This window comes from Molossus molossus, unplaced genomic scaffold, assembly GCF_014108415.1.
Source record: "Molossus molossus isolate mMolMol1 unplaced genomic scaffold, mMolMol1.p scaffold_m16_p_2, whole genome shotgun sequence".
In the NCBI taxonomy this organism is placed as follows: Eukaryota; Metazoa; Chordata; class Mammalia; order Chiroptera; family Molossidae; genus Molossus; species Molossus molossus.
The window spans coordinates 3,331,278-3,353,122 of NW_023425355.1; the positions used below are offsets into that span (position 1 = coordinate 3,331,278).

General features: G+C 40.9%; 1 protein-coding gene and 1 pseudogene across 1 annotated transcript; both read left to right on the plus strand.

Moving 5' to 3' along the window:
- The first annotated feature begins 3,742 nt into the window (after positions 1–3,742).
- On the plus strand, positions 3,743–8,191 carry LOC118636053 (annotated as a pseudogene).
- Positions 8,192–20,035: 11,844 nt separating this feature from the next.
- On the plus strand, positions 20,036–20,914 carry LOC118636054 (E3 ubiquitin-protein ligase Siah1-like). The gene has a single exon (XM_036271119.1). The coding sequence runs from the start codon at positions 20,036–20,038 to the stop codon at positions 20,912–20,914; it is 879 nt and encodes a 292-aa protein (XP_036127012.1).
- The last annotated feature ends 931 nt before the right edge of the window (positions 20,915–21,845 follow it).

A 21,845-nucleotide genomic window follows, 5' to 3' on the forward strand; every position in this document is an offset into this window, starting at 1 on the left:
AGAGTAAGAGCCGGGGCCATAAGGGGAGAGGGGAGATTCATTGGACCAGAGCGGGGAGACCACCACAGCCTCTCCCCCCGTGGAGATTCTCTGTTCAGTGCAACGGGTTTATCTTAACAAGGGAAGCAGTTTCTTTAGTCACTAGGCACTTTCTCATGGGTCAAGAAGAGACCTACCTCTAGAGACAGAGGTAGATTTTCCAGCTGGCAGTGGGCATATGGGGCCCTTCCAGCACTGCTATTCAGATCCTCTCTGGAATTAGTCCCCTGGGCAAGGCCTTGGCCAAAAGGCTCCTGGTCTGGGACCTGGTGAAGATTGCTTGTGAGGGCCAGGGAGCCCCTCTCTGCAGCTTTGTGCCTTGTTGTGCCATAGGGAGCTGCCTAGTGAAAGTGGTGAAAGGTAGGCCCAGGGGGTAAGGAAGGGCCTCCATTTCCACAGCTCACTATCCACTCCACTCATTGTCTGCCTACTCCTCTGCTGATAGAAGGGAACCAAGTGGAGGTCTTAAAGCAGCAGAACTGCCAAGCACTAGAGTCCCAGTCAACACGGATGATGGTCCCTGCATGACCTGGGACTTAAAACCAAGGAAAGCCTGTGTTGCCTAGACTCGAGCTTTTCCCTTAGTCCCTCCCATAACCTGCTCCTGCACTGCTTCTGAGTGGGGGCCCCAGGCCCTGGCATGTGCTGCACGTTGGCTCTGTAGCTGCCTTGTCCCCTGGAGGGTCTTTGGTTCTCCTCCTGAGGCTCGGGGCGTGGTACCATGATCTAGAAGTTGCCTCTTTCAGCTGGCTTTGTGGGCTTTAGTCTATGACTCCCACCTTGTTCAGGAAGCAGCACATTGGCAGTGGAAACAGCACAGACTTTGGCATCAGGCAGGCCTGGTTGTGCATCCCACCCAACCAGCCCAGCCCTTCTGAGCACAAATGGTCAGAGCCTACCAGTTTCCCTATCAGTAAAATAGGAAAAATAGCTCCTTCATAAGGTTGTTTTCTAGATAAAATGTCATGATGGTTTTAAAGTACCTCATACATGGCCCTCAGTACATAAGTCCACCCTGAAGTGTTCTTTGTATGACAGTATGACAAGGTACTCATCCCCCCGTTCCCCTCTTATGGTTTCTTTCTATTCTGTTCTGTTGCTTAAAACACATACACCAGCAGATTATTAAGTATGATTCTCTGCTGGGAGGAAATTCCCAGAGAGGACCATTTTTATGTATAGCAGAGGCTTGTGCCCTGGGTGCTTGTTTTCATTCCCCAGAGCAAACATCCTCAGAGATACAGATCACCCTTGCTTCTCAGGTGTAAGTTGGGAGGAACAAGTTGGGGGTGTTGGAGGAAGTAACTCCACACTCAGGATAAGGAATGCAGAGGGAAAAAGCCTCACAGAGCTTCTAGTGGCCATCTCAGAAGGGAATCAGGAGATAGAGCTCAACCTCTTCAATCTGAGTAGCCTCTGGGGACTTTGGAAGATGGAGCCTTTGCCATTTTATGTTCATTTCACTATAGTAACTCACCAAGTCTAGTATGTGGCATGTGTTGCTTTTTAAAATTTTTTTTTATCCTCACCCGAGGACACTTTTCCATATTTTGTTCAGATAGAGTGGAAGGGAGGGAGGGAGGGAGAGTGAGAGAGAGAGAAACATCGACGTGAAAGGGACACATTAAGTGGCTGCCACCTGCACGACCCATCCAGGGCCGGGGACACAACCGAGGTACGTGCCCTTAGTGGGAACCGAACCCGGGTCTCTCTGGAGCGCAGGCTGACGCTCTAACTGCTGAGCCAAACTGGCCAGGGCTCATGTGTTGCTTTTGTTACTTGTGTTGTTTGGCTTTTGTGGTGTTCAGTAGAGCTGTTTACCTGAAGGTTGTCTTTAGATTTATCTTTAGAGGAGTGCCAGAATGACTTTACCTCACTCTGTAGCCAGCCCAACAGAGAGCGGTGCCCCACTCAAAGGGATGAGTGTCAATGGCAGCTTTAGAGAGGAAAGGAAAAGAGGGTGACTCCCTAGGCCTTCAGGAAGGGAGCCAGCAGAACTCTTGGAGTTGGTCTGAACTTGACATATGGTCTGGGAGCTTAAGAGGAAAAGTATGTGAGGCTTCCCCAGGGTAACCCTCAGGGAAGCTCAGTACCTTCACGGTTGGTCTAACCTCATACCTGGACCTGTTTATTCTATCAGCTATGTGGTCACCCAACGGAATGCCCTCTTGGGCTCTGATAAGTTAGTTAACGGACTTTCCCATTCTGTTCTGAAGTCTGAGCTCACTCCTGGACTCATCCAATAAGAACCCTATTCTTTCAGGAGTGCTTCTTCCTTTTAACTCTTTTGCAGGATATGGTTGTTTATTTTCTTCTGAGTTTAGTCATTAATCCAACCAGCACTGGTCACCGAACACACTCTCTTCCCTAAGAAACCACCGACGATTCAGTCTTTTGGTGCGTGGGGTGTGAAACTCTTCCTACAATCCCTGAATTGCATTCTTATAAAGTCTGGGTACCCAAAATTTATGGACCGTAAAAGTAAGAAGGTATCTCTTCCAGACCAGAGAGACCAGCATGAAAGCCATTGCTAGAGTGATCTGGGGGAGAAGTTGAGGCAGTCTAGAATATCAAAAGTTGGGGAATAATGTTCTATGTGAAAGTCATTTGGGGAGGGAGATATTTCTGCACACAGACTGAACTAAATTATATGCAAATAGTTGTGTTCTTCTCTGGCCATATTTTGGACTTCTCTATTGTGGCATTTTTAGTCCCCAATGCTGCTGCACTACCCTGGAGGCTTTCTTCTCTGACTTCCCTAGTTGCTCTTTGGACTGCCCTCTTCCCTGTACATTGGGTCAGGTCTGGACTTGCCTGCAGAGTAGTGATGCTGCCTGGGATTGAACTCAGCTGGGCTGACTCCTGCACAGATACAAACAGCTTCTAACCCAGGAGTTCTGAGTCTAAGCAAAGGGTACTGTAAATTGGCCTCTGCTGCCCCCGCATGGTAACTGAAGTTACTTTTCCTCACCTGAGGTAACTTCTGAAAAAAGGCTGTCAGACCTCCAAATTATTAGCCACTTTCCCCAGCTACTTATAGCCAGCCCTGTCCTCTCTGTAGTGTTGCCAGGAACATGGCTCTTTCTTGGGACAGTGGCAGGGCACAACTTGGCCAAACCCTGAGACTGGCGAGGTTCAGGCTGTGAGTGGGAGACACAGCCGCCCACTTTGGTGTATATCCACCATTCCGTACCTCAGATCTCTTCTAGGGCTGTGGGAAATGAATGGAGAAAGAGGGCATTCAAGAAACTGGGACAGGGATGATTTCTTTCAAGGTGCGCTCAGCCTCGAAATCACCACAGCCTGAAGCCTCCTACGATCCCCAAGCACCCTTCTCAAAGTCTAACAGCATGATCCTTCCCATGTATGCCTCGCAGGAGCCATAACCCAGGAGTCATAACTCAGCTTTTCTGCTCTTTGCCAGGTAGCTCTGGCAGGTCAGAGGTGGCCCAGAGCCCAGCTGGCCCATCTCCCACCCTCTGAGTTCTGCATACCTTTGGGCATCAGAATGTAGATAGAAGAGGAAGCAGATTTTTGATCTAATGCAAAAGATGTAGGTTGACCCACAGACCTCAGGGAAATGTCCCATTGTTCTCAGAGAGAGTAACACTCTACCTGCAGAGCCAGAAAATGGGTTGAAGGCCAAGTCTGACCACTCAGGCAGAGATAAGAAGACAGGTTTAGAGGGCTTATGCCTCTCAGTATGAGCTGGCAGAGTGATGATACCACCAGTATCCCACCTCCCAGCTTGAGAATTGGGCTCCTCGAAGTAGATATAGCAACCTTTGTTCTGATCTCCAAGTCTATCCCTCAGTATGCTGGGAGACTGCCGCTCATCTCCGCTTCTGGCTCTTTGTGCTGGGTATCCCTTGTACAACACTTCCCTGTATCCAAGATTCCTATCCCGTCTCAGAAGCAGAGCTTGACCTATTTAGGGGCAAAGTTCGAAATCTGGAGTTTCAAATAGCAAAGCTCTCAAGGTACTTTACATGTATTATTTCATCAATCTTCATAAAATACTTGTGAAAGAGGGATCATTATTATTTTTGCAGATGAATAAACCAAGTTTCTGACAGAGGAGATGATTGCCAAAGAGTCCCACAGCTAGGTCTTGGAGGAATCTCTTCCACATCTATTTGTCTTTACAGTCAGGATTCTTACAGAATGTCACTCTGTCACATTTTGTTATTTTAGATCACTTCCTCTTTCTGATCCTTTGTATCCTATCAGATGCCAAATTTATAGATTCTACCTTGTAAATGGCTCCTATATCCTTCTCCTTTCCCTTTCTCTCCCTCACTCTCTTCCTTTTTTCTGTCTCTTATATACTCTCTCAGTTGACATAAGATTTACATATAGTGAAGTGCACATTTACATATAGTGAAATGCACATGTCTTAAATGTACAACTCAAAGAATTTTCATTAAATGTATACACTGTATTTCTACCATTCTAAATCAAGATATAAAACATTTCCATCACACTTGAAAGTTCTCTCATTTCTACTTTCTGTTCATTCTTGGCCCCCATAGACAACCATGAACATATTTTCTGTTGCCAAAGTTTAGTTTTCCTGTTCTAAAATCTCATATAAATGGAATAACAGTATATACTCTTAGGTGTTACTTCTTCTGGTCATAAAATGCTTTTAATATTCTACATGTTGTTGAGTACGTCAGAAACTTTTTATTTAGTAATAGCTTTATCAAAGTGTAATTTGTATACCATACAATTTACCCATATAAATGTACAATTCACTGATTTTAGTATATTCAGTCATGTGACCATCATTAGCCCCAAAACAAACCCTGCAACCTCCAAATTCCCCCTACTCCAGCAGCCCTAAACAACCATTAATTTATCTTATGTCTCTATAGAATAGAAATAAATGGAATAAGAAAATATATGTTTTTATTGTGACTGACTTCTTTCACTAGGCATGTTTTCAAGGCTCATCCATGTAGTGGCATGCATCAGTATTTTATTCTTTTTTATGGACAAATAATATTCATTGTATGAATATAAAACATTTTATTTATCCTTTCATTAATTGATTGGCATGGAGTTGCTCCCACCTTTTGGCTAATATAAATAATACTGCTATGAATATTCATGTACAAATATTGGTGTGGATATATGTTTTCATTTCTCTTGGGTATATACCTAGGATTGAAATTGCTATCTCATATGGTAACTCCATGTTTACATTTAGAGTAACTACCAAACTGGGACTGTCTCAATGTTTTCATCATTTTTGAAAAATAGTTTTGCTGAATTTATGTTTCCAGATTGATAATTTTTTTCTTCCATCACTTTGAATATATAATCCCACTGCCTTCTGGGCTTTATTGTTATTGATTAGAAGTCAGATGTTAATCTTATTGGGGTCCCTTGCATGTGACGATTGATTTTTCTCTGGCTGCTTTCAAGATTTTCTCCTTGTCTGTGTTGTTCAACTTTTGACTATGATGTGTCTAGGTGTAGAGTTGATCAAGCTTTTTGAATATGTAGGTCAGTTTTTCATCAAATTTGGGAAGTTTAAAGTCATTATCTCTTTGAGTATTTTTCTGCTCCTTTCTCTCTATCCTCTCCTTTTGGTACTCTCATTATATATATGTTGGCACACTTAATGATGTCCCAACACTTCTCTGAGGTTCTTCATTTTTGTTTGTTTGTTTGTTTTTCTTTTTCGTTTTCCAGGTTGTATAATCTCTAATGATTCATCTTCAAGGTCACATATTCTTTTGTCTACCAACTCCAGATACACGTGAACCTGTCTAGTGAATTTCCATTTGTTTCTTTAAAATAATAATTTCTCTCTCTCTATAGATATTTTCTATTTGATAATACAGTCAAACTTTGGTTTTCAAATGTCTCCCATCTCAAATAATTCACTTCTCAACCTGACAATCCTTTCATGCTGATTGGATGATCAGTCATGTGTCTCTCAGGCTACAAGGGAGAGAATGAGCAAGTATGAGTTAGATGTCATGTTAGCATCTCAGGAAATTGTGCTGTGACTATTTTTGTGTTTTTTGCTTTTGTTTCTGATTATTATTATTACATTTTATTTTTTACTGTACATTTACTTTCCTTTTTGTTAAATTTTTATTTATATTTCATGTCCTTTTTGCTTTTAAAGTGTTTATTTATAGATTAAACAGTACATTAGACAAGTACTGTATATAAGAAGAGTTAAAACGATGAATCATTTGGGGGTCTGGAATGGATTAATTCAATTTACATTAGTTTTAATGGGAAAAAAATGATTCAGATTTTTAACAAAGCACTTCTCAAACAGCCTTCCAGAATGAATTAAGTTTGAGAACTTAGGTTCCACTATACACAGAAACAAATACAGAGAAGCAGGCAAAATAAGAAGACACAGGAACATACCCCAAATGAAAGGACAGGAGAAATACCCAGAAAAAAACTACACAAAATGGAGGCATGCTATCTACCAAATCCAGAATTCAAAACAATGGTTATAAAGATGCTTAAGGAAATTAGGAGAAAAAGGAATGATTTTTGATATTTTAATTATGATGTGTCTTGGTGTGAGTTTCTTTGGGTTCATCTTGTTTGGGACCCTCTCTGCTTCATGAATTTGTATGTCTATTTTCTCCACCACATTAGGGAATTTTTCTGTCATTATTTTTTCAAATAGGTTTTCAATTTCTTGCTCTCTCTTCTCCTTCTGGCACCCTCATGACATGAATGTTATTATGCTTGAAGTTTTCCCAGAGTCACCTTACATTATCCTTATTTTTTTGGATTCTTTTTTCTTTTTGCTATTTGAACTGGGTGTTTTCTGCTTCCTTATTTTCCAAATCACTGATTTGATCCCCTGCTTCATGTGCTCTACTGTTGATTCCCTGTAAAGTATTCTTCATTTCAGTTAGTGTATTCTGTATTTCTGACTGGTTCTTTTTTTATGTTTTCTTATGCCTTTTTTATGCTGTTGAAGTTCTCACTAAGCTTCTTGAGTATCCTTGTAACCATTGTTTTGAACTCTGTATCTGGTAGATTGCTTGCCTCCATTTTATTTAGCTGTTTTTTCTGTAAAATTCTCCTGTTTTTTCATTTGGAACCTATTTCTTTGTCTCCTCATTTTGGCTGTTTCCCTGCGTTTGTTTCTGTGTATTAGGTAAAGCTGCTATGTCTCCTCATCTTGGTAGAGTGGCCTAATGTAGTAAGTGTCCTGTAGGGTCCAGTGGCACAGCCTTCCTAGTCACCTGAGCTGAGTGCTCCAGGTGTACCATCCCCCATGTGGACTGTGTGCACTGTCATGTTGTAGTTAAGCTGAGTTTCTTCTTTTACCTTAGGTATTTTGGATTTCCATGATTTAAAAAAAAAATGTTGGTGGGACACTCCAAAGAACCAAGAGGCAGGACATGATACAGGTAGCGCATCCTGGCCAAGGGGTCTCAGAATTCCACCTCTGCTCGCTCTCCTTCCTATAAGCGAAAGAAAGATGATGGAGAGGATATGCTGGTTGAATGGGAGCAGAATGAAGTCATTACCCAGGTTCCATGTGTGGAGTTCACAGGATGGGATAGCATCACCTGTCTCACAGACTACATTCCAATAGAGCAAGTAAATGAGTTGGTGGCTTTGATCCCACACAGTGGTTGGAGATTGTGCCCTCAGACAACTAAGCAGTATATCCTCCTATTGGTCCTGCTCTGTCTCCTGGCATTTGGTTTGGTGGTTTTCTTCCTATTTCCACATTCAGTCCTTGTGGATGATGATGCCACCAGTCACATTTAATAAGCAGGATTCCCTTGTAATCCTCCTTATCAAGGCCAACCTTAAAATCAGGAACTCCAACTTGTACTCTGTGGCAGTGACCAGCCTGTCCAGCCTAGTTCAGTACCTGAACACAGTGGTTGGATCATATGTGGCAACTAGTATCTCCCTCTTTCCACCTTGGAGGGAGCAGCTGGTGAATTCTAAGGTGCAGGGCAGAGATGGGAGGACTATTTCCCTATATGTACTTCTTCTGCACACTACCTGATATCCAGGTGCACAACATAGTAATCTGATCTTCATGAGAACTTCAGTGAAGATTTCATACATTGGCCACATGACCCAGAGCTCCTTGGAGACATATCACTATGTGGATTGTGGAACAAATTCCTCAGCTGTTTAGAAACTGCTTTTGATTCTTCCATTGGCAGTGCCTGTCAGAGGAGACATAGCATCTGTTCCCAGGGCCTGAGCTTCATGCCTACCCCTGGTGGTAGAAGTAGAGGAGAAACTGGTTCTCTTAATCCCCAGCAAACATCCTCCTGTCACTTGGGAGGAAAGCTCACCTCTGTAGCACCATTTATGTTTCTCTGAACCAACAGAATCACTGCCCAGTACCCCATCTATGCCCAGCAAATAGTAGGCACTCAAGGTTTGAAGAATTTAATTCAGATATTTTCAGCTGTTCTTGGAGCATTATAAATTGAAAGCATATGGTGGTACTAGGTTATAAAACCATTGAGTGACATGGAGATAGGGCTGTTAGTGCAGCTGCACAGCTATTATCAGGACCTCATCTGCACAGAAGGGGCAGCAGGGAGGGAAGATTTGAATGCATAAAATAAAGCACAGATCATTCAATATGTAAAATTTTTTATCTGCTCCCAAATGCCTAAGAACTTTTTTAAAAAAAGCAAAACTATTTTTCCCTATAGAAAGTTATAATAATAATATTTTAAATTTATCTTTATTGTTGAAAGTATTACAGATGTTCACCTTTTTTTCTCCCATTGACCCCCCTCCTCCCCACTTCTGCACCCCCACTTCAATGCACTATTCTCTGAGTCCATTGGTTATGTATATATGCATATAAGTTCTTTGGTTTATCTCTTCCCACCCCCTCCCCCCACCCACAGTGCTAATCATTTAACATAGTTTTGTTGTTGTTGTTGTTTTTAATCAAAAGCAGGGTTTATTTTTCTACCAAATCCCCAATCCATATTCCACCAATGGATAAAGGGTAAATCAAGCTCCACTAGACTCTTGGTAAAAACAATTGTAACTTTCTATCACCTCATACCTGTCAGAATGGCCGCCATCAACAAATCATCAAACAAGTGCTGGCGAGGGTGCGGAGAAAAGGGGACTCTAGTACACTGCTGGTGGGAATGCAGACTGGTGCAGCCACTATGGAAAACAGTGTGGAGTTTCCTCAATAAATTAAAAATGAAACTGCCATTTGACCCAGTGTCCCTACTTCTAGGAATATACCCTAAGAAGCCTGAAACACCAATCAGAAAGAATCTATGTACCCCCATGTTCATAGCAGCACTATTTACAATAGCTAAAATCTGGAAACAGCCCAAGTGTCCTTCAGTAGATGAGTGGATAAAAAAAACTGTGGTACATATACACAATGGAATACTGTATAGCTGTCAGAAAATAGAATCTCTTACCCTTTGAGATGGCATGGAGGGACTAAGAGAGCATTATGCTAAGTGAAATAAGCCAGTCAGAGAAAGACAAGTATCACATGATCTCACTTATATGTGGAATCTAATGAACAAAAGAAACTGACAAACAAAATAGATCCAGACACATGGAGGCAGGAAACAAACTGTTGAGCCTCAGAAGGAAGAGGGGTGGGGGTGGGGAGAGATAAACCAAAAAAACTTGTATGCATATATGTATAACCAAAGGACACAGACAACAGTGTGGTTATGGCCTGGGGTGGGGAGGGTATCAGTGGGAGAAAAAAGGAGGGATATCTGTAACACTTTCAACAATAAAGATAAATTTTTTCAAAAGTTACCACTCAGGGCTAATGAACCAAGGAATGTGAAAAATGTGTGTTAGAAATTATAAAGTTAAAAAAAGGGTAGGTGTACACTTTCAGAAAACAAAACAGCCCAAGGTTATTATAAATCTATTTGTTTTCCATTTCATGTGCTATATGGCCAGGTAACATTTTAGGTAAAATTTATTGTCTCAATATAAACTTCTCAATTCACACTGATTGTATATTAAAGCCTTGTGCATGATGAATTAAAGCAAAGCAACAACAAGGTTTTATGGTATGAATGGTAGAGGATTGAAAAAGGGGATGCTCGTGGTAATTTTAGTAATAGTTAGTATTTACAATTCCAAGTCACGGTTTTGAATACTTTGTCTATATTAATTCATCTAATGTTGAACAATCCTCTGAGGTACATGCCATTATTATCATTGTCATTTTATATATGGGAGAACTGTAGTATAGAGATATCAAGTTACTCGTCCAATGTCACACAGTTAGGAAGTGGTGAAGTTTGAACTTGATTCCAGGCTGTCTGACCACAGAGATTGTTCTCTTAACCACTACGCTGGTACACTTGACTGCTAATGGTTCTCTGTCCTACTAGAGATAATTGCCCTTAGCTAGAGAAAAATGCTCGGGGCGGGGGGGGGGGGGGGAGGCGGGTAACGGGAGTTTTGATCCTTTAGGGGCAAAGCAGCCCCCAACTCTTGGAGGTCTCTGTTTCAACAAAAAGTGTGTGTGTGTATGTATGTATTAACACATATACACATATGTATGAAAGCTCTTTTATTTATTCTTGCCTTGATAGCTTCATATATTATTAATAAATATTTTAAAATATGTCTTATTGACTTTTAGAGAGAGAGGAAGGAAGAGGGAGAGAGAAAAACATCAATCAGCTGCCTCCTGCATGTTCCCTACTGGGGATTGAGCCCAAAATCCAAGCATGTGCCCTGACCAGGAATTGAACCTGGACTTCTTGGTGCATGGGGCAATAATCAACCACTGAGCCACATCGGCCAGGGCTCATTAATGAATATTTTAAAATATAATGGTGATAAACCACAGCACTTATATGCATATATGCATGAACAATAGACATGGCAACAAAGCTGGGGACAGGGCGGGGGGGGGGGGGGGGGGGGAATCAGTGGGGGGAAAAGGAGAAACATTTGTAACAAAAATAAATTAATTAATTAAATAAAAAAATAAAATATAATATAATGGTTAAAAAAATTCTCAATTGCCAGTAGCAATAGCAAGCATAGAATACTTAAGAATATAAATTTTATAAAAGTGCAAAACTCATGTAAAGAAAAATACAAATACCTAGGAATATAAATTTAACAAAAATATGCAAGACTCATATGACAAAAAGTATAAAACTCTACTGGAGAACATAAAATAAGATTTTTACAAATAAAGAAACATACCTTTTTCTTCTATAGGAAGCCTCAATATTGTAAAAGCTTCTCGTTCTCTCAGGATTAACCTATAAAGTAAAAACATTCCCAGCACAAATTCCAAGAGTGTTGGGGGTTGTTCTTATTTTTTTGGAACTTTAAAAAAGTATTGTAAAGTTTTCTCGAAGAATAAGTACTAAGGAATAGCAAGGGAATTCTGAAAAATAAAACTAATAAGAAAGGATTTGCCTTGCCAGATATTAACGTTTGTTACAAAGCTACAATAATTAAAATACTGTAGCACTATCCTAGGAGTAGAGAGCTAGATCAGTAAAATCAAAATAGAAAATCCAGAAATAAGCCCAAATTTGGAATTTATTATGTTATGAAAGAGTCATTGCAGTGAACTAGGGAAAGAAATATTCAATAAGTACTACTGGGACAAAATAAATAAAACTGGATTAATGCCTTTTTATACCATAAAACTTTTTTGATATAACAATATAAAATGTGAGTCCGGCCAGTGTGGCTCAGTGGTTGAGCATCGACCCATGCACCAAGAGGCCATGGGTTAAATTCCAGGTCAGGACACATGCCCAGGTTGTGGGCCCGATCCCCAGTGGGGGGCATGCAGAGGGAGGCCAATCCATGCTCTCTTTCATTGAGGTTTCCCTCTCTCTCTCACACACTAAAAAATCAATAAAGGGAAAAAAATTAAAAACAGCAATATAAAATGTGAAAAAATAAAACCAGTAGAAGGAAATATGAGTGAACATTTTTATAATCTCATAGTAGCAGATGCCTTTTCGAGCAAGATATGAAATGTACAAACCATGAAGGGAAGATTGACAGATTTGACTACATAAAAACAAATTTCTTCATGGCAGAAAATATCATAAACAAGTTTGAAAGACAAATGACAAATTGGAAAAGAGCATATATGACCAACAAAGGTTAATTTCCATCATCTAAAAACATATTAACAAAAAGATAATACTCCATTAGAAAAATGGGCGAAGGATAAGAACAAGAAAATCATGAAAGAAAAATATACATGGACAATAAACTTATAAAAACCTGGTTAACATCACCTTTAATCAAAGAAATGCAAATAAGAACCATGGACTTTATCACCTTTTGGTTTATCAAATATCTTAAAATAGGCTTTATTTTTTGGAACAGTTGAAAATTTACAGAAAAATTGAGAAGATATTACAGATATTTCCCATTTACCCTGTACCTGGTTTCCATTGTTACTGACATATTATATTAGTATGGTACACTTTTTGCTTTACAATTAATGAACCAATAGTGATAAATTATTATTAACAAAAATCCAGTTTCTTCAGATTTCCTTAGTTTCACCTAATGTCCTTTTTCTGTTCCAGGATCCCATTCGAGACACTACAGTACAGGTTATTGTTAAGTCTCTTTAGGCTTCTCCTGGCTGTGGTAGTTTCCCAGACTTTCCTTGACAATTTGGAGGACAGGTCAGGTGTTTTGTAGGGTATCACGCGATTAGAATTTGGAGTTAGGGATTACTGCATTGGGAGGAAGAACACAATTTAAGGGCCATTTTCATCACAGAATATCAAGCATCCATACTATCAACATGAAAGAAAAATATACATGGATTATAAATATAATCCAAAATATTTATAGCTGTTGATGCTGACCTTGCAGGGGTGGTGTTGATCAGGTTTCTCACTCACTTGCTCTCCTTTCCATACTGCACTCTTTGGAAAGATGTCACGATATGCAGCCTACACCTAAGGAGTGAAGCATTATGCTCCCTCCTTGAGCGCAGAGCATCCACATAAATTATTTGGAAGTTTTTTTGCTTGAGAGACTTGTTTCTTCTCCCTATCTATCAACTTATTTAGTTATTTAGTTATACTGGTATGGACTTATGGAAATTCATTTTATACTTTGGTTTATAATCCAATACTACTTTTTTTTTGCTCAAATCGTTCTAACTTTCGCCAGTAGGAGCACTTTCAGTTGGCTTCTGTGCTCCTTTGATATATCCCCATCAAGGTGTGTGAGTTTTTAATCACTTCTTTACTTTTTGGCACTATAAAATGCCAGGCTCATCTTGTATATTTCCTGCCCCAGTCCTAGAATCAGCTCTTTATCCAAGAAACCCTCATTCCTTTTATTATAGAATATTAGAAACCAAGATCTGGATGCTAGATGTGCTCTTTGCTCATGTGATCTCGTTGCTCCTAGGCCCTCTTAGCTCCTAGGCCCTGTTAGCTGACAGAGCAAAGAAATATATATGTGTGTGTATATTAACTCATAGACACATATTTATAAATACTTCTATATGTAACCATCTGTACCTATATTAAGTTAAACATGAGATCATAGTGATGTCTCCAACTCGAATCTATTACCACATGGATTATTTTAGCCTCTTGCCCTTGCTTATCTATAAATTTCCATGCCAACACTGAGAAACCTGGTTCCCACCATCTGCCATCTATTTATTTAATTATTTAATCCCAGTATTTGTGTATAGCCCCATCAGAACTGTTAACCTATCCCCCCCATGGGAAACAAACTTTATCAACTAGATTACAATGTGTATGTACGGTTCTTGGTGCTTTTACTCTTACAGACTTAACTCACTGCCAAAGTTACTTGGATCAGGACCTATCCTACCCACTCCCTTCAGTGACATTGTCTCGTGTATTTGTAATACAGTTAGATTCTCTTGTCTTGTTTTTCTTCCTCAAATCCTCAGCCTCCTAAATTGTTTTTAAAACTGCAAAAATTTAGGTTCACACTTTGTTCTATAAGGGCCTATATATTTTCACAAATGCCATGTATATTCTTTTACACTATCATATAAGTATTTTGTGCCTTAAGGATCGCCTGTGCTTTATTCCTATACCCCCTGAGCCCCTGACGACCACTAATAATTGTATCTACAGTTTTGCCTTTTCCAGAATGTCATATAATTCAAATCATACAGTATGAAACTCTTTCATTCTGGCTTCTTTCACTAGCAATATGCATTTAGGGTTTGCCGTGACATTTTGTAGCTTAATAGCTCATTTATTTTTAGCATTAAGTGATATTCCATTGTATAAATGTACCATAGTTTGTTCAATCATTCACCCATGGAAGGGCACCTTAGTTGCTTCCAGTTTTTGGTGATTATTAATAATGCTGCTATAAACATTTACGCAGATTTTTGTGTGGGCATGGGTTTTAATTTTATTGTTATTTTTAATATATAATTTATCTAACAAGCCAGAGGCTATTCACCTTGGAGAACTGCTGCACATACAGATTTGGCCTGGCAAAGATTTACACCTTCTCTCCCAGACTTGCAACAGCCAGCAAGAGCTCACTAGGTGCTGTCAGAACTACAATGCTTTCCAAATGAGCATAGCTTTTAAAAATTTTTCTTTTTTAAAAATTTATTTTATTGTTGAGAGTATTATAGATGTACCCCATTTTCTCCCCTTTGACCTCCTCCACCTATCTCCCACCCCACCTAGTTGACATTCAATGTTACATTAGTTTTGAGTGTACAGCATAGTGGTTAGACAATTATATGCTTTACAAAGTAGTCCCCCCCAATAAGTCTAGTTCCCACCTGGCACCATACACAGTTATTACAATATTATTGACGGTTCCCTATGCTCTACTTTACATCTTTGTGACTATTCTGTAACTACCAATCTATACTTAATTCCTTCATAGTTTTTGTAATCAATTGGGTAAATACATCATATAATAAGACTGTATTTAGCTTTGTGAGAAACTCCAAACTGACTTCTAAAGTGGCTGTACCATTCTGCATTCGTACCAACAATAAATGAGAGTTCCTATAGCTCCACATTCTCTCCAGCTATTTTCATATTGAAAAAAAATTTAGCCACTCTCATATGTGTGTAGAGGTATGTCATTGTTATAATTTGCAGTTACTTAATGAGGTATAATGTTAATCATTGTTCATATGCTTCTTTGTCATCTGTATTAATTTTATTTGGTGAGGTGTCTGTTCAGATCTTCTGTCCATTTCTTAATTGGGTTGTTTGTTTTCTTATTGTTGAGTTTTAAGAGTTCTTTATATATTTTGGGTACAAGTTCTTTATCATATATGTGGTTTGCAAATATTTTTCTGAGTCTGTGTCTTATCTTTTGATTCTTTGAACAGTGTCTTTCACATATAAGTTTTAAATTTTAATGAAGTTTGATTTATTCATATTTTTCCTTTGAGTCACATTTTTGGGGTGATAGCTAAAATTTCATTTACAAACTCCACGTCACATAGATTTTGTCCTATGTTTTCTTCTGGAAGAAAATATTACACTATTGCACTTTATATTTAGATCTATAATCCACTTTGAGTTAATTTGTATGAAAGGTTTAAGAACTGTGTCTAGATTAATTTATTTTTGCACATGGATGTCCAAATTTCCAGCACTATTTATTGAAAAAAAAAAAAACTATCTTTGCTCCTTTGTCAAATATCAGTTAACTAAACAGGGTAGAAAAAAGTAGGTTTACAGTTGTGAGTACATGAAAGTTTATTCTTGCATTTTAATTTATTAATTATTGTATTATCCATACTAAGAACTGTAAACCTACTTTTGCCCCATGCTGTATTTGTATGGATCTATTTCTAGGCCCTCTATTCTGTTCCATTGATCTATTTGTGTGTTCTTTCACCACTCCCGCACTGTCTTGCTTACTGTAGCTCTATAGTCAGTCTTGAAGTTGAGTAATGTCAGTCCTTCAACTTTGTTGTCCTCCAACAAAGTTGTGTTGGCTGTCCTTTTTTTTTTTTTTTTTTTTTGCTTATCCTTGTAAACTTGAGAATAGTTAATTCATTGACATCCACAAAATAACTTGCTGGAATTTTGACTGAGGTTATAGTGAAGCTATAAATCAAGTTGGGAAGAATTATCATGTTAATATCAAGCTTTCCAATCTGTGAACACAATATTTCTCCAATTATTTAGATCTTTGATTTCTTTCATCTGATTTTTATAGTTTTCTGTATGTAGATGCTGTACAAATGTTGTTAGGTTTATACCTAAGTGCTTATCTTTTGGGCACTATTGTAATTTGTTTTGTTTTTAATTTCAAATTCTAATTGTTCATTTTTGATATACAGGAAAGCTATTGAATTTTGTATATGTTAGTTCCCAGAGTTTTTTTTGTCTATTATTTGGGAATTTCTACATAGACAATAATATTATCTGTGACAAAGGGAGTTTTATTTTTCCCTTCCCAATTGGTATACTTTTATTTCCTTTTCCTCTCTTATCGCACTAGCTAGGACTTCCATCCAATACAACGTTGATTAAGAATAATTAGAGAGAATGTCCTTGCCCTGTTCCTGACCTTAAGGAGAAAGCATACAGTTTCTTATTGTTAAGTATGATATTAGCAATAGAATTTTTGTAGATATTTTTTCCTTTCCTTTCATTAAATTAATTGGGGTTGCATTGGTTAATAAGACTATATAGGTTTCAAGTACAGTGATACCTCGGTTCTCGAACATAATTCGTTCCAGGAGGACGGTCGAGAACCGAATTGTTCGAGAACCGAAGCAATGAAACCCAATAGGAAAGCGTGACTCCACAAAGCATGACTCTCTCTCTGCACTCACACTGATGACGCAAGCAAGGCGCGCTGGGCCGAATGAACGCCATTCGGCTCAACTCAGCTCATCTCGGAAGTTCGAGTTCCAAATATTTGTTCGGATTCCGAGACAAAAGTTTCTCGAATCCTGATTTGGTCGAAAACTGAGGCATTCGAGAACCGAGGTATCACTGTATACATTTCTATGACACATGATGTTGCACTGTGTGCCCACCACTCAAAGTCAAATCTTCCATCACCATATATTTGACCCCCTTTACCCATTACTCTCCCATCACCCCCTTCCCTCTGATAACCATACTATTGTCTGTCTATGATTTTTGTTTGTTTTTCTTGTTTGTTCATTTGTTGCTTTCAGTTTTATTTCCTATGTGAGTGAAATCATATGGTTCTTGACTTCATCTGATTTATTTCACTTAGCATGATATTCTCAAGGTCCATCCATGTTGTCACAAATGGTAAAATTTCCTTTCCTTATGGCTGTCTAGTATTCCATTGTGTATATGTACCACATCTTCTTTCTCTAATCATCAACTGAAGGACACTTTGGTTGTTTCCATGTCATGGCAACAGTGAATAATGCTGCAAGAACATAGGGGTGCATATATCTTTGTGAATAAATGTTTTTGAGTTTCTCGGGTAGATACCCAGGAGACGGATTTGCTGGGTCATATGGTAACTATATTCTTAATTTTTTGAGGAACCTCAATACTGTTTTCTTTCTATCCTCACCTGAGGACATGCTTTTATTGGAGAGAGAGAGAGAGAGAGAGAGAGAGAGAGAGAGAGAGAAAGAGAGATGAGACTGAAATATTAATCAGTTGTCCCTCCACACGAACCTCAACCAGGGATCAAACCCACTACCTGAGTATGTGCCCTACCAGAAATTGACTTGTGACATTTTGGTGTTCAGGGTGACACTCCAACCAACTGAGCCACATGGGCTCAGGCTCCATACTGTTTCCCATAGTGGCTGTATCAGTTTACATTCCCACTAGCAGTGAATGAGGGTTCCTTTTTTTCCCCAACCTTTCCAATACTTGTTATTACTAGTATTATTGGTAACAGCCACTGTACCAGGTGTGAGGTCGTATCTCACTGTAGTTTTGATTTGCGTTTTTCTAATAGCTAGTGAAGTTGAGCATCTTTTCATACATCTGTTTTATCCTGTTTTTATTTTTCTAGATTTATTTTTTATTTTTTATTTGAGAGAGAAGAAGGGAAACAGGGAGGAAGGGAGAGAGAAAAAAGAGCATCAATTTGTTGTTCCACTTATATGTGCATTCTTTGGTTGATTCTTTTTTTAATGTTTTTTATTGATTTTTTTAGAGAGATAGAAACATCAATGTGAGAGAGAAACATCAATGGGATGCCTCCTCTACTGGGGCTCGAGCCTGCAACCCAGGCATGTGCCCTCACCGGGAATAAAACTGGGACCTCACAGTCCATAGGACACTCAATCCACTGAGCCATGCCAGCTGGGCTCATTGGTTGATTCCTGTGTGTGCCCTGATCGGGCATCGAACCTGGAACTTTGGTATATTGGGATGATGCTCTAACAAACTGATCTACCTGGCCAGGTCCACATTTTCATTTTTTTTTCAATTATTTTTTTTCTAATTACAGTTGACATACAATATTATATGAGTTTCAAGTATATGCTCCACTGATTTGACATTATATAACTTACTAAGTGACCATCCCAATAAAGCACATACCTATCTGACACCATACATATTTACTGGAATATTATTGAGTATATTCCCTATGCTGTACTTTACATCCCCATGACTACTCTGTAACAACCAATTTGTACTTCTTAATCCCTTGACCTTTTTCACCTATTCCCCCAAACTCTCCTCCCATCTGACAACCATAAAAATGATCTCTGTATCTATAAATCTGTTCTGCTTGTTCACTTATTTTGTGTTTTAGGTTCAATTGTTGATACATATGTATTTATTGCCATATTATGGTTCAGATTTCTTATTCTTCTTCCCCCCTCCCCCCCCTCTTCTTTCTTCTTGTAGGCCCTTTAACATTTCTTGTACTATAGGTTGGATAACAAACTCCTTTAGCTTTTTCTTGTCTGGGAAGCTCTTTATTCTTCAATTTTAAATTATAGGCTTGCTAGGTAAAATATTTTTGGTTGTAGGTCCTTGTTTTTCATCACTTTGAATATTTTATACATGGCCAGCATCCAGTGACCCCGAAGTTGGACTGGATGCAGGCCGTCCGGGACTCTGGTGCCCTACCACCGGCCCAGGGCAGCATCCGCCCTCTGTGGGTGCAGATGAGAAAGCCCAGGCCTCACACCATCTCCATCCCAGTCTTGCAGCTACCAAGCCGGCCACGGAGCCCGATCCAACCAGGCCGAGGAGCACAAAGGCACAATGAATGGAAAATCAGGAGAGACCACAGACCACGGACGCAGCCCCCGCGGAAAGGAGATGATAGAATTTCACAGAACTGCTTCCTGCGTTCAGGAAAACGCTCATTGGAAATACTCCTGAACACTACTTTTCAGAAGGTCCCAGGGAACATTCTGGAAACAAAAAACAGGGGCGAGGAGGAGGAGGCAGACGGAAAGAAGATGGCGCCTGCCGTGGTGGGTGGTCCTGAGCGGGAGCAGGAGTGGGTGCGCGCTGGGCTGGGGGGAGGGGGCCTCAGAGACCTGGACGTGGCCATGGTGGGGGGCTGAGGACCTGGACATGGCAACGGTTGGGGGAGGGGCTTGGGGACCCAGACATGGCAATGGGGGGAAGGGCTTGGGGCTTGGGGATCTGGACAAGGCAATGGTGTGGGGGAGGGGCTGGGGACCCAGACATGGCAACAGGGGAGGGGGGAGGGGCTCGAGGACCCGGATGTGGCAACGGCTGGGCTGGGGGGGCATGAAGGGGGCTCGAGGACCCGGATGTGGCAACAGCAGGACTGGGGGGGCATGAAGGGGGCTCCAGGACCCGGATATGGCAACTGCTGGGTGGCCAGGATGTAGCCAAAGCAACTGTTGTTGGGGTGCTTGGGCAGCTGTGGCAGCAGAGGCCGAGGCGGCAGCAGACCGTTTCCCATGAGTGTCCGGGTGACGACCCACCTGACCCACCCGTGGAGTCCGGAAAGAGGTGTGGGCTTCCTGAGGTAGCCAACCAGTGAAGGGGCGGGTGCGCATTGGGCGCACCAATGCGCACCCTGCGCATGCACAGCTATGAGCCAACGCTGCCCCAGGGCGCCACCTCCTGCACCCTCCAACAGCCCAGCACCTTCTCCTGCGCCCTCCGACGGCCCAGCGCCCCCTCCTGCGCCCTCCGACCGCCCGGCAGGTGCAGCTGTGCCCAGTGTTGACCTGGCCCCTCTGTTTGAGTGTCCCGTGTGCTTTGGGTCCGTCTTACCGCCCATCTTCCAGTGCTACAGCGGCCACCTCCTCTGCAACAGCTGTCGTCCGAGGGTGAGTTGCTGCCCGACCTGCCGGGGTCCGTTGGGACGCATCCCCAACCTAGCCATGGACAAGTTGGCCGACTCCGTGCTGTTCCCGTGCCAGTACGCCCACTACGGCTGCACGGCCACCACGCAGCTCACCGGCAAAGCCGCCCACGAGGAACTGTGCGACTTCCGGCCCTACCGCTGCCCGTGCCCCGGCATTGTCTGTTCCTGGCGAGGCCCGTTGCATGCCATCTCGGCCCACCTGATGCAGCATGAAGTCATCACGTCCATGCACGGGGCAGAGGTCGTGTTCCTGGCCTCCAAAGTGCACCTTCCCGGCGCCCTGGACTGGGTGATGGTGCAGTCCTGCCACGGAGGTCACTTCATGACGGTCCTGGGGAAAAGGGAGAACTACCAGGGCTACCAGCAGTTTTTCTCCGTAGTGCAGTTCATCGGAGCCCCTGACCAGGCCCAGCAGTTCACCTACCAGCTGAAGCTGGCCAAGCACAGGCGGTACTTGGCGTGGGAAGCCCCGCCTCTGTCCCTGCTCGAGGACCCGGAGGAGGCCTTCAGCAGGGGTGACTGTCTGCTTTTTGATACTGGCATCGTGGAGCACTTCATCGAAAGCGGCAACCTGAGCATGAGGGTCTCCATCTCCAAGTGAGGGCAACAGAGCACTTTTGGGCCGGGGGAGACACCACGGTCAATAACATAAGGGCTGTTACAAGGAAACACTTGTGTGGGTGACACTGATATGTGTACAAACACGTCAACGGTAAACTGCTGAATAGACATGTACACACACATTCAAGACGCACATCTCTTGTATTAAGAAAGGAAGTAGTACAAAATAATTCTCAATTTGTGTTTGTTGTAGCTTGAGGGTACTGTTGAAAAACAGTGGGGTTTTTGGTTTTGGTTGTTATTGTTGTTTTTATGTGCTTGCATGTGTGTTTGAGGTTTTCTTTCTTTAACAGACAAGCCATGTTGAGTGGTCTTAGACCACTGCTTTCCCCTCTATTTTAAATTAAATTCATTGGGATGACATTGGTTAGTAAGATTATATAGGATTCAAATGTACAATTCTAATTCTACAAAAATAAAAATTTTTAAAAAACAATAAATATAAATGTGTGTCAAAAGTGAAATTAAAACATCAGTGGGTGACTTTAATAGAAGATAAGGCAAAGCTAAAGAGAGTGAACTGGAAGATAGGTCAGAAAAAAATATTGAAAATGAAATACAGAGAGAAAAAGAGATGCAATATAGAAAAAAGTGTGTCAGAGGTGTAAGGGTTACAGGGAAAATGTCTAAAAGAGGTTGTAACCAAATCTTTTAAAAAGTAGACCAAGAATAGGTCAGGAACAGCATTTAAAGAAATACTAACAGCCCTGGCTGGTGTGGCTCAGTTGGTTGGAGCATCATCCTGTATTCCAGTAAAGGTTGTGGTTCAATCCCTGGTCTGGGCACTTGCAGGAGGGAACTGATCAAGGTTTTTCTCTCACATCAGTATTTCTCTCTTACACTCTCTAAAATCGATTTGTATATATTCAAAGTGGTTTTTAAAAATACAATGAAAATCACACCTATAAACA

Coding starts and splice junctions, on each gene's coding strand:
- LOC118636054 (XM_036271119.1), top strand. CDS start 20,036: ATGAGCCAACGCTGCCCCAGGGCGCCACCTCCTGCACCCTCCAACAGC.